This window comes from Pygocentrus nattereri, chromosome 3 (assembly GCF_015220715.1).
Source record: "Pygocentrus nattereri isolate fPygNat1 chromosome 3, fPygNat1.pri, whole genome shotgun sequence".
NCBI classification, from domain to species: Eukaryota; Metazoa; Chordata; class Actinopteri; order Characiformes; family Serrasalmidae; genus Pygocentrus; species Pygocentrus nattereri.
The window spans coordinates 21,797,915-21,812,156 of record NC_051213.1 but is presented as its reverse complement, the minus strand read 5'-3'; the positions used below and the strand labels follow the sequence as shown (position 1 = coordinate 21,812,156).

General features: G+C 38.1%; 1 protein-coding gene across 2 annotated transcripts in view; it reads right to left on the bottom strand.

Moving 5' to 3' along the window:
- Positions 1-6,638: 6,638 nt before the first annotated feature.
- grik2 (glutamate receptor, ionotropic, kainate 2) overlaps positions 6,639-14,242 on the bottom strand; it is a 162,735-nt gene continuing 155,131 nt past the window's right edge. The window contains exons 15-16 of one of the 2 annotated variants that reach the window (XM_017708225.2): positions 13,973-14,223; positions 6,639-6,858 (exon numbers count right to left, since the gene is read on the bottom strand). In XM_017708225.2, coding sequence (XP_017563714.1) covers positions 6,694-6,858; positions 13,973-14,223 — 416 coding nt within the window. In that variant the 3' untranslated portion in view covers positions 6,639-6,693. Of the gene's footprint in view, positions 6,859-13,179; positions 13,565-13,972; positions 14,224-14,242 lie in introns of those variants that run through there. The other variant, XM_037536747.1, reaches the window with a different exon arrangement.

Sequence of the window (14,242 nt, the reverse complement as noted above, 5' to 3'; positions counted from 1 at the left end):
CCCAAGTAGCAGAATTTGACACAAATATTTTATAGCCTTGATTCAATGTAACAGATATTCCTCTGCTAATAATAATGTTTACTTTTATAGTTGGATAAGATAAGAGATCACTGGCCCTCTGGTGTAATATTTTTCTATCTGTATAATCACTTATCTGAGACCTCCTACAATGTCTTTGACATTTCAGTTCTCTTTCTCTCTTTCTTCCACAGCTTGTTCCTTCTCACACCCCTTCTTCCTTTTCTGTCCCTTCTTCACTCTCCTTTCTTCTCACCTTTCTGTTTGAGCAGTAGAAGTGGCACTCAGCTGTACGTAATCTGGTCATGGCCCATTAGGTTTGTGTGGACCAGGTTTAGCCTAATCTGTTACGCCCCACAGGGTTTGGGTGGACCTACCTCAATGTAATTTGGGATTATCTGTAGCGCCCATGTCTCAGGATTCAGCAGGGAATCAGCGTTTTTTTTTTTTTTTTTGCGAGTTCTTCTCACAACTCTAGCTTCAAGTGGCTTTGGGTTGTTGATGTTCTTTATAGCTATGAAATGTGTGTCTTTCTTTTTACCCAGTGCATTTTTATGCTTCTGTTCTGCAGCATCAGAACAGTCTCAACACGATTTCACTTTTTTTCCTGCCTGTCTTTTTTGTCTTTTTTTCTGTGAGGATAAAGCATCACATCACATCACACTGTAACACACTGTGTGATGGTATTGCTTTTGGTACATGAGTCTTCATTCACTTTTAGCACAGCGTATGAAAAGTATGTAGAGAGTTTCAGATGTGGATGATTTAGCATAAAATCCCACACTTCCCCTTCCCGTCTCAGTCAGTAGAGCAATATAAGGAGGAATTAGGTCTATAGGGCTTTTACATTTGCTTTTGTGATACAAATATATATTTATTCTCAATTGAGGCACATTTAGAAGAGCCGGTATAACGATTATTCTCAAGGACAGGCCTATCTCAGTCGACGCAGCAGTGTCCCTTTAGGTCTTCATTAAAAGTGTTGATTGATAAAGAGGAATGGGCTGCAAGATGAAGGTAATAATAAGGGACAAAGCTTACCTCCCATCTCTAGATCATTTCTACTCCCCACAAGCCATGATAATTAGCCAATTAATGATATCCGGCATATTGGTTCGTTATCTAACCCCCATCCCCTCTCGCCCAGGTGGGAAGATTAGGGGCCAACTAAGCAGAGCACCTCGTTTGAAAACGTCAATCTGATAATGGAATTGCTGAGAATGGGCTGAAGGACCACACATGTGCACACACACACACACACGCACGCACGCGCACACACACAGACAGTGTCTCAGAAAAACACCATGGGCTAGATTCTAATGATCTTCACAATTCTAGCACAGACCTGATGAGAATAATTTCTCCACAGAAAAAAAAAAAAACTTAATAAATAAAATAATGAGCTGGTTGTCTTGTGACAGAAAAATGTGTGCACACAAAATTCCAAACCAAACCAAGATGTTTTTTGGACGTGTTTGGAGAAATAAGCATGTTAACTCTGAATCTAATGAAATGGTCCCAGCTCAGAAGAGGAGGGCAGGACACAAACCTTTTTAGGGCACAATGCAACGTCATCTGTGAATGAAAGTCACAGAATGCATGCCTGCATTATTTTAATCTTCCTCTTGGAGCTAACCAGGCTACAGTATACCTTCTACATGATGGGTTAATTGTAGTGTAGTGTTAAAACTAATGCTCCTAAAATAAATAAGAGAAGTTTGTGTAAACACAACACATTTTTGAACATTTTTATGCACTTTCAAGCAGATACCAACATTTATCGTAGTTGGTTTGTAAATAAAATATATTAAATTGATAAAATTTTATTGTAAAAATTCACTAATTTGGCTGACATACTTTTAAAATTACCAATCAAAAGCAAAATGGCTGTGCCACGCTCCCCCATACTTTCTGTAAATGCATGTTTCTTACAGTTATAATGAAATGTTTAGTCAAATCTTATTCTTATTCTCTATGCAATTAGGGTAGTTATTCAATTATTTAAAATAAATTACTTTCGAGTTCATTCTCTCTGGACATAATGTATGCTATGCATATCTGAAAATGACTTAATCCTCTACAACAGTGGAGGTGTTGAGATATAATTCAGGGTTAGGACAAGGCCATGGCCTTATACTAATTGTCATATTTTCAGCTGAGTCATTAACTGGTCAGAGGTCATTGGAGATGGCCTTGATCACTTGCTGCCGTGGCACAAATAGCCTATTTTAGACAGAATCTAACCGCAAAACTTCAACATTACTTATAATTTTATATTTTTTGCACATTTTCTGCTGAAAAGTCTGGTGATTATGCCATTGCCAGCAACAGTGACTGATATATACTTGTGTATCAGGCACATAGACCCCCCTGCTGTTTTGCCCTTAAACTGCATAAGTGCCCTTTCAGTGTGTATCATAATTGTATCTCATTTCTCCTGCCATTGTTCCTACATCTGTTTTAGCCAAGCTCAGAGCCAGGAAAAGAACTCATGGCTCAGTTTAGGTTCCATAAGCCCTGTTTCTCTTAGGCACCTCCTCTACGTTTCACCTTAGTCAACTCTGACTCACCGCAGGTGATTACAAACCAATCATGTCTCTTTAAGAGCCAAACATGTCAATTGTTAGAGTTGTTAATAACATGGGTAACATTTTCTGTGAATTCCTTGTCTACAAGAGTCTATGAACACATTCAACACATGGTGTGACTCATCTATAAACCCATCCATCCATCCGTCCATCCATCCATCCATCCATTATCTTCCGCTTCTCAACCATTTATATATATATATATATATACTTATTTATAAAAATACATGACATGTAATATTCACAACACAATGTCAATATGAATAGTGTATATATAGTGTAACTATAACTAGTCACCCGCTTTAAAAACTGATCAGTTATACTATATTATAGTCTGAATTTGAATTAAATCTTGTAGTCATTTTTAACAAATTGTAACATGTCTTTGACAGCTTCAAGTAAAGTGACAGGACTTATATACTTGTCACCATGAGTATAGATTATTGTATGTTATTACTACCCCTTTATAAGAGCTTGTAAGTTGTATTCATGAGCTCTAAATACAATGAGATGTTTTAGACTAAAAGAAAGTTTATTTAACCCATGGAGTTTCCAATATTTTATTTCTCATCATGGATGTTGTTGCCCTTTGTGGCTATAACCCACCCCAAATTATTTGTCTAGATCAGGTTTATTAAAACAGTGCACTTTCCTTAACTATCACTCTCAATTTAAAAAGTGCATTACATTGGAGCTACTCAAGTACATCTGGCCCCTCCCTTAAGACCCTCTCTGACATCATACTGAGCATGAAGCCATTGTGCGGTGCAGGCAGTTGAAAGTGAAAGTCTATTAGAGAGCCATTATCATTAACTCTGTTAACTCCCTTTGTTACAACTATGATGCAATTATCACCACTATGATAATGCTGATTTACCTTAGTGCCTTCATTCAGTTTGCATTAATATGTTAAATCTAAGCTAACAGTTCTGTATATTACCTTCTCCACATTAAGTTTAATACCACCTGTTTCACCACTAGTTTACATACTGATATTTGAATCTTTTCATTGTATGTTTCAGTTTTTTAATGAATCCTTCAGTAACTACTACACCATAAAGTGTCATGATATTATTGCAGGAAATTGTTAGCCTATTAGCTTTCTCCCAAGCTGGTTGTTAAATTAAACCACGTTTTTGCACAGGGAGTGATTAGTAACATTCCCCCTGAGGCACTAGTGGAAATTAATATTATCATAGGTAGTCGCTTGTTATTCACTCTGACTGCCTTCATTTAAGAGTAAGGTTGTGCTAAGTGAAATCTTAGAGGGGGTCTCGGATGGGGCCCTTATAAATAGTTAGCTTGCTGTAATGTATAACTAAAAAAGTTTTAGTACAGTTTTCGTTAGAAGTAAAATGCTGGAAATGGTGTGGCTCTGATTTAAAAAATTCTATAGTTATAGGAAGCAAAAAGATGTTATAATACATTAAAATGCCTAAGGTATTATTCCATTCCTGTATAATTGATAAGTTGTTATATGGATTCATGGCATGGCTCAGCTTAAGTTTTTGACTACACTGGTTTGTTTGTTAAAATGCACTACTGTTGTTAATTTAAAATGCATAATAAACCTGGCTTTGAATGATAATACATGCAAATACTTAGGAAAACGCATTACCATATATACTACACATATTAATAACATGCATTCATAAGGCTTGTTTAAAATGCCATATGAATACATGCTGTGAATATGTTCTTAGTTTCTTATAGTTATTTGTTAGAAACTATGTTCTTAGTTTCTTATACTGTCATTCATAGGAAGAGTTACCTCAACAGGTTAAACCATGTTTTTAAGGAACTTTCTTCAAGAAAGTTATAACTCGCTTGGATCATTCTACATCTTGTAAACAGGAGCTTTCCAATTTGTTTCCTTTACAGGAAACTTTTATATGGACATGTAATGGTGTTATTTTAGGTTTCTGAAAATAGAGCATCTTTGGGCTAACAGTTTGCTTCCTTTGAAACATGATCAACTTACTGTATGAGAGTGCCTGGTTGCCCTTTTTTTCCTGTTTGACTCCCAAAATGTTTGTGCATGGGCCTACTATGTGCTTCAACTGTGGCTGTAAGTATCTAAAGAAATGATAGAGGCTAAGAGGCAAGTATGTTGAACTTTTTAATGGTTTTCTTTAAACTTGTGCATCAAATTCAGACAGTAAATTGTGTGCACAATTGATTTTGTTTTCACAACATGGTCAAAATTAGTTTAGCATCTTTAAATTCTTTAAATACATCTTATCCATCTTAGACCATTTACACACATGTTCTCTGCACGGAATACTAGCAGTCTATTGAAAATCAGGGGTGTAGAATGAGAAGCAACAGTGGTTGTCCTCACTGTTTACCTCTTTGTATGTATATATTTTCTATCATCAGTATTAGTTTTACTATCATCATTTACCCCAAGTAAAAATATCTTTCTTTAAATATGATTCATTTACATGATAAAAATAGGATCTGTCCAAAATGTGTGTGTCACTTCAACACTGCCTGGCATGCTTAGCACTCTTCCCTTTGTGTGGACCTAAAAGGCGTCCCCTGTCCATGGAGGCCATGTATCATGGACACTGGCTCTGTGTCTTCTTCACAGAAGCCAGGTGATATGGTCCTGGGTGTGTGTGTTTGTGTAGTCTAATGAGGCTGGTCCATGTGGACACACAGTGGTCCCAGGGCCCCCACAACTTTACACTCTGGATTGGCGACTCCAAAGGGCATTCCATCCACCAGAAGAAGAGAAAGATGCCCATGGTCAATCTTGTGTTGATAAAAATTATTACAAAATTTTGATTTTTTTTTTTCTCCATACAAAAACACTTTTTTATATAAATTTTGCATTTGCACAAGTTTGTGAGGAGTCCTGTTTCTGAAATTAAATTCACAAAAAAGTACAAACAAGAACCTTGACATATAAATGAACCAGATTGCGTGTTAAAAAAGGTAAATATGCACAGGAGAGTAATTAATATGTGTGTTCATAGCTATGATGAATCAGTCCATCAAAATCTTTAAAAATAAAAATAAATAAATAAAATAATAAATACTTGAATAAATATAGCATGAACGCTGTGAGTTTTGATTTTTTGAGTTACCAGTGCTGACTTATACTTTGCAGCGGCGATGAAGAGCATCCCGAGATTCTTCAGGGGCCAATAATAGGCACGTCTTGTTTTAGTGATTCTGTATTACTCTACCAGTGTGCATCTGAGACAAAACTAGCTAATCATGATGTACTTTCTCTTTGCCAACACATTTGCACAAATGATTTTTTTCTTCCTATTTTATGTCATGGAAGTGGAAGTGATTTGAGATGCAAGCAAATTAAGTAATTTATTGCCTGATGCATGATGCATCTCCTACTATTCTTTCACCAGCTTGGATTCAGAGTAAGAAATGCCTTTATTATGGAGTCATTTTACTGTGGCTCTGAACATATTTCAGAGCTTTTGAATCAGTTAGGTTTTGGTTGCTCTTGACTGGGATTGATTATGACTATTTTCAGCACAAATATACATCTTAAAATAATATACTGTTTTATCCATGTCATCTTATAGAGTTCCCCCCTTTTGTATATTTGTCTACATGAGTCTTTTAGGTCTCTTTAACAGACTCCACTATTCTCTATGTGGCCTCTAGACAGAGAATGGTCGAGTTGCCCAAAGAGATTACAGATTCACAAACCTAAACTAATGTGAACATAATGAAGGGACAGTCCAACTCCAGCCACACGCGGTTGATCCTACTCCTCTGTTTCTGGATTTTCCTTCAGAAGTCATCCTGAACACCAGTACCACTCAGTCCTTGCCCTGGTGGCAGGAGTGATGAGGTAACTTACTTTAAATTTGCCCAGAATCAAGTTATTTCCACAGGAAATATTGTCAGTTTCTTTTTATCTGCAATAACTAATTATTTTTGAAACAACGATGACATTTAACACTCTGAGCAACTCACGTTCCTAATCTCTCACCCCCCACCCCCTGCCCATGTACAAATGTAGCTATCACCCTGCCCTACCGCTCTCTCCTCATCCAACCCCACCCATCCACCCCCCACCCCTGGTTCAAGAAAGAGAGAGCAAGTGTCTACTTTAAGCCATGGTCTCTTTGCCTGGCAGTCTCCGGTCATTGAAGGTGTGCATGTTGATGACTTCCTCTGTTTTGACCATGACAGGTGGTTGAGGCTTATGTTTGAGGCGGCGCTGGCACTTGAGGGACACTCGCAACTCCTCCACCATGGCACTGCAGAAGGACCTCTGTGTGGCAGGAGAAAGAAAAGACAGCTGATCAGCTGTTTCTTCACACGTTCAACACAAATCCGCTGCCTCAACCTGAACGCGCTGACGGAGAAGAGCTTGCATACATCAGGATGGAAATAGTATAGAGGTGAAGGAGAGTGGATGAGTGTTGTGCTGGAAGTGAGTGAGGGGGTGGGGTTTGGTGGTGGGGGCTGAAGTGTCATGCAGGGGAGTGGATGTAGAATGCTGGGCTGGAAAAGGAGGAGGCACGAGGGAGGAGGGAAGCGATGACTCAATGCTGCCGTCCATCTGGATGCACACCCAGCGCATCATAACTAAAGCGATTTCTCTATGGCAGATTTCACCCTGCCTTTTCCTGCCAGGCCGCTGCAGCAGCATGACTTATTGATGCATATTACATTTCCTCAGACTCAAATCCCATGTAGCTGCATGGCCAATTAAGCTGCTGCCTCTCCTCTCCCTCCTCCTCATGTTTCTTTCTCCCAAAGACACTGTGGCATTTGCAAGTACTGCATTCAACACTGAGACAAAGAGAAATGTGATTGCTATTCCTGCAAATGTCCCCTGATAAATAATTGATATACACTACTACTGTATGTTCAATTGCTTTTCTTTCCTGTTGTATTAGTCTCTTCTGGCTTATTCAGATTTTTATTAAGAGTTCAGGCAGTTGTATATAGTATTTATGCTAGTTAACAAACAATAGTTGGGTAAAAGGTACGGTCAGATGCAAAAGTTTGGATTTTGTTGATTTTCTAAGTGAAAATAAATTGCACGTCCTCAAAATTTGCAGAAAAATGCCATATTTGTTTGTTCTGTTTAGAGGAACTTGTAGAGTTCAAACTCTACATGCAATGTGACCAGCTCAAAGTTGCATACAACTGTGTGTCCAACACTGATGGCAGATGCATGATCATATGTCAGTGTAATGTAAATACATTGAAAAAGGATCCAGATAAACTATACAGTAAGTAATTGTTAGCTCTGTTTTAAATGATTTTGTAAAAACTGTGTTGTTAAAAGGGATTATTTACATTTTTGCATCATTGCATCATTTTGCATCATCTTGAAAATGTAGACAAAGTCAAACAAAGAGTGCTTTGTTGTGAAATATGACATTCTAATAAACTTACCAAGTCAGAATTATTCACAGTGGTGGTGACAGAAACCAGACGTCAAAGGTGTTTAATGCTTTTTTAAAGGTACCTCACAAAGCCATTACATGAAATGAATATGCTGCTTGAGGCTTTGGGCTAAAATATTTTTAGTTTCCAAAGAGAACTATAAACTTTTTCAACTTTACCCCTCTGTAACCATCAGCAATATTACATATAAAAACTCAGAAGACATGTAGGTTCACTGATGGTTTAGATAGTAAACAAAAACGCTGCATTTGTGGTGCAGACATTGTGACTCCTGGTTCCCATCACTAGCAATATAAAGAAATCTGACTCAGTAAATTTCTCTGCAGTAAATTAATTCATGACAAATCACTCACATCTTAATGACTGAATTATGCAGACATTTTGAAAAGAATGCTGAAATCCTCCTTTAAGTCCATTAAACCATTAGAACTTGTATGTGTGCCAACACTTCAGTTCTTACTTTTACAACTTGCATATTAGTTTCATGGTAGTTATTGAGTTATTTATTATAGTTACTAAATCATGAATTAACATTAATAATTGACCAAGTCTAGGGTTCAAAGGGTCAAGAGCTATTCACATCAAGTTAGAGCTTATTTTTGTCCCTTGTCTAATTTGTCCTTTCAGGCCAGGCTAACTTGAGTAAAATGAGGCATTTTTTATTTTTCTGCAGTAGTCATACAATATTTATAACTTTCTAAATGGAGACACTTGGGTGATCAAGGTGAACATGATGCATGGTGCTCACTGGTTATGAATTTCAGTCATTCACTTGTTCTTACCCAGCTACAGCCTTCTGCCCAGCGCTGGCCTCCACTACTGCTTCTGATGGAACACTCATTAACTGACTAAACACATGAACATTAGGTTTTATCCTATTTTAGACTGCAACATTTACAGAAGTACAAATAAGACAGGCCTCGTATTTGACAGTGACTCCAACATGCTGTTTTGCAGTGTCTTTATAGCTTTCACTGGTTTTGAGAATTGTACACCTGCACAATTTACATATTACACCGATATAACAGCTACACCGCAGATCACTTAAACCGCCTTTCAGTCATTTCTTGCCTATGTATGAATAAGATGAATGCTCTGTTGTTCTTTTTCTTTGTGCTCTAGCTTGACTCGTGATTGATAGACTATATTTTAGGAACAAAGAATGATGAGGCTGTTATATCAGTCAGACTTGAGCTGGATAATGAAAGAGCCTTTTCAGAACGGCTCAGAAAAGACGTGTTCATTGATGACTAAAGGGAACAACAAACATTTTCTGGAAAGTAAAATGATTTTTAAAGCACTTGTTGATATTCTTTTCGTGTTGATGTACTGTAAAAAGGTATCACAAAATTGATTTGTGCCAGCACTATTAATCCTGGTCGTAATGAAAACATCACTTGAGATAGTTAAGGGGCCTCCTGTGTTTACAGCAGCAAGCTACAGCATATGAATTATGCATGTTATGTAAAACCTAGCATGATAGTGACCAAAAAAAAAATTGTTAAATGAAGAATAGATGAAGTTCAATAAGTGCTCCATGACCCTGATATCCTAACAATTGCAGTCATATGCAAAAGTTTGGGCACCTTTGATCAAACTACATGTGCACAGCTTCTACAGAGAACACACTTATGTACATTCTAATGCATGATTACGGTTTATTTTCTGAATTTAGCATTTTGGAAAAAAAAACAATAAAACATAGAACTTCTGTACAGACCACATTTTATCATATTTTGTGTTTTGAGATTTTTTTTGCACATAAAATCCATTAAATAAACAAAATCCGTGCTCTAAAATGCCATCTTTGTTTGTTCCCAGTAGAAGTGTGATCTTATTTTCACTTAGGAAATCAACAAAACATTTGACTGGACTTGTTCAAACTTAAGCAGTTGGCTGTGTGGGATCATTAGAAAATTATATGAGATGGAAACTCAGTGAATAACTAAACCAGCACTTCTAAGTGGACCAGGAGTAGAACAGTGGGTGTGGCATCTCTGTAATGTCTGTACATGAGTCTGCGCTAAAGGTCTGCATGGGCATGACACCATCATTGCACCCCCAACTTGGAAATCAGACTTAACTAGCCCCTGGCCTAGTACATTTTGAAACCCAAACCTGACTCAAACTTGCTCATGGCAAAGAGCTTTGTTACTTTGTTACTAAGCAATTGTGTTTGTTAACAAAAAATACCAGGCTGGGATAAACTGGTATTTTGCTCACCTCTAAAGCTCTAAAATGATGTATTACAAGGGTATTTTTGAGGAATTGCTGATCATACCTGCCATCCACCCTCCCCTGATCAGCTTTTAGCACCACAGTGGTAAAGTTCCTCTCTTAAGTCCCAGTGCTAAAGCAAGGGGAAAGATCCACTGTGACTTTTCCACCAATCCAACACATCACTCTTATCTTCCCTGGAGTCAATCAGGGGCACATTCACCCACTCCTTAAACTCTGGAGCTATTTTGAATGCAGCTATAGACTATAACATTGAGAGAGAGAGAGAGAGAGAGAGAGAGAGAGAGAGAGAGAGAGAGAGAAACAAAAAATGTAGGAAACTATGTCTTTTACATCGGCATATTCCTTTCTCCAAAAGTAGTATCTTAACAGGGAAAAACAAAAATGTTCTTAATTTTCAACACAAGGTAATGAAATTTTATTCCAAGAAATTTTGGATCATTATTGTTGGTCCATGCATCATGCCAATTTACACAATGTAAAGGATTGTTGCTGCGTTCCAATGATGTAGAAATATATATATATATATATATATATATATAAAATTGGAGATCTTTCTGGACAGAAATTTACTACACAAAAATCAGTTATTATAAAACACACTCGAGCTTGAGCCGAGCCTGATGCTGTACATGAAATATTGTCCCAAACCCAAACCCAAACTGAAACCTGATGTTTTCTCTGGGCCTGTTGGGCTCAGGTCAGGCAGCAGACCTCTATTGTGCACACGCATGTGTGTGTGTGTGTGTGTGTGTGTGTGTGTGTGTGTGTGTGTGTGTGTGTGTGTGTGCGTGCTTGCAGGAGGTTCTTCACTTCTTCACACTTGGCTGGTTGTCCCTGACTCTCAGGAGAGAGGTTTACTCTTCAGCAGTTCAGAGTGCAGTGAGCACACACTCAGCGGGAGAAAACGAGTGGGTGGCAGAAAAGGAGGAAGATGAGAGAGAAAAGCATGGAGGCAAAAAATGCATAAAAAGAGGAGCAAGAAAAAAAATGCCATCATTGTTGTAACACATTTATTGACATGTGGATGTGTGTATCATAAGCAGAGGTCAGCACTGCAGAGATGCACAGTGTCCATGGAGAGAAGCAAGCATTTTGAAAATAACTTGATGAGTAAACATGTGAAATGATCAGGTGTTTTCACCAAAAGGATACATTATTCAGAAGTTCCACTTATTGTGTTTCATAAACTATGCTAATTATTTTGGAAACCACTATATTTTTACCAATGCTAGTTACTATTGACCAATTTATGTTTCACCCACAAATGCACTCTTTTGTAGCAACCATAGAGAGGACAACCGTATGTTGGCAAAAATCCCATTTAATCTAGTGAGTACTCAGTACAAAACTCCACAAATCTGAAACATGTTATTAATGTCAAATTATACCATTAGATGCAAAATCCTCCACAGAGAAAACACTTATGCACAATCCAGTGTATAATCACAGTTTATTTGTTGAAGTGAACATATTGCAGGGGTCAGTTTGGTCTGTGCAAACCTTTTTTTTTCTTTCAATATGTTAAACTTGGCACATGAATAGAAACTGAACACTAAGATTTTGCAGAAAAATGCATATTTGTTATTCTTTGTAGAGGATGTGTTAACTGATTTGAATAAACAAAACATATAATTTGACCAGAGGTGTTCAAATTTTGCATGCAACAATATTTTCTGTGTGCCGGTGAAAGGACACACTGTTATTATTAATCCGGTGTAGTTTTACATTTTAGCATAGTGGCAAATTTTATGTTTTTCTTCCAGTCTGACTGGTTTCAACCTGCTACAGTAGCACAGTCCAACTCAGTAGAAGAGCATTCTAAACTGAAAAATCAATGTTATGTAGCGGATCTAAATTTATTAGCTTAAATGGGATTTTTGCCAAAATCCATGAAAGCCCCTCCAATCCTGTCACAACTGCTGTGAAAGAACGCATTTGTCAAGTGGGTCAGCAATATTCACACTTTTACTTACAAACCGAGCTGTGGATTTGTTTGACTAAAATTTCTTGTGAAGAGATGTTATGTTGTCACATTTTATATTTTCTGTAGCTCACTATGGTGTGAAAAGCACAGTACAGCACTAACAGGGAGGCTTTGTGTGGACCTGTTACCTTCTGTTTAACACAGTTTTTGCATAATCGCTCTCACCATCACTCTCACACATATTTTCATATTCATCTAAATGCTCTCCAGGCTGTGCTGGCAGCTTGCAGCTGCACTGACCGTGGCCTGTTCTATGGCAAATAGTAAAGTGTATTTAAAAGCTACTAGGTTACAGGGTCGCTATCCTCTCCTCACAACATGCATCACTTACTGCAGCCTCTGCCTCGGCTGTATTTTCTAGTTCTTTAGTAGCTGATGACTATTTGTCAGTGCCGTCCTCTACCACTGTCCAGCGGTTTCACGTCTTCATGTAATTGTAACCAAGGACTACGCTGCACAGCGACACCTCACAACAGGATACCCCAAAACATCAATATGGTGGCTTTCAGCGAACAAACAAAACCACTCGTAGAGATCGATGGAGGGTGCAGGAGATGGCTCTTAAAGCCAGAGCCCTGCAGAGAAGGGCTAAGTGGGGGCACACATGTGGGACTCACAGCTCAACTGTCACAGGGGAGGTCGAAGCTTTCACTAAGGTTGAACAAGAAAACCTGAGGACACAATCTTGATTTTTTATGTTGTTACATGGTTGGCAAGTCAATTGAAGTGGGAAAATATCTGTTCGGCTGTAAACTGGCGAATGTTGGAGATGTCTATCTTGAAATCCATGTTAATTGTTGATCTTTAGTCACACTGCAGCATGTTCAATGTAAATAGTGCATGAAAACTGTGTTTGGTTGTAAAAAATGAGTTCATGATTCAAAGATAGAGTCGTTATTTTGGGAATACTGCATTTATTTGTATTATTTGTATAATTATAAACAATTATATATTTCCCTTGAACAAAGTTGGAAAATGCTTAAATAATAAAACTAAAAGGAGAGCTACTGCAGACAGCACTGAAATTAAAAATGAAGTGCATGGAAACATTGTGCATGAGCATTTATTGCGTGAACAATAAGCATTCACACTGCTGTTGCTGATTGTATTCTAAATCGCTCAACAAACAGCACAAATCTCTGTATCTCCACTTATATCATTCACTCAGGAAGACTGAGGGAGAATGAATGAGGTGGAAAGGGGAGCGTGAGACAGGGCTGTAGAGGTGAGACATGCTGAAAACCATGGCGGCCATCAGAGCAAATGAACCAAAGCCCCTCTGTCTTCAGAGACATACATCAAGGAGAGCTGCTTGCTCTCCAGCTGGCAATGTCTGTAAAATATTATCGATGAAATGCATTTCACTTTTTAATTCTGATGCCCAGATGTTATAGATTTCCATAAGATTATGCTTGTGTGTTTCCTTATACAGTGAAGTTCTGTTAGTTCTGGATAGGTCATTTCAGTGGATGGCTATTAGCAAACAAATATATGTTCTTATATGGGGAGCTAACCACTAAATACATACATACACTGCTAGACTAAATTCAGGCATTACCTTTAGTGCACCTAACCAACCTTGTGAAGAACCCACCAATAAAACAATAGAGCAAACCATGAAAACAAAAAAAGGTATGGAGCAAGCTGAAAGTGCTGTATGGGAAAGTATGACTGCAGTTCATTGTACAAAACAACTGGCACATTTTCATTGCAGTCCAGAAATTTGAAAATGTTTCTTTACCTTTTCAAGTTGTGCGTTTTGTTTGGACTTATAGAGAAACTCCCCCACTGCTACAAAGACAGAGAGGACAAGTCCGGCGGCCAGAACGATGAAGATTCCTCCGATGTTCTGCACACCCAGGGCGCTGGCCTCTTTACTCTCTTCTTCTGGGCAGCCATTCCCTCTCCACCACTTCTCCTTCATCATGTGCAGCTTCCCCTCCTCCTGCAGCTGCAGGATCGCTATGGTGATCTTATCTCGGTATGGAGAGCCTGGAGGGTCAAAAAGGGA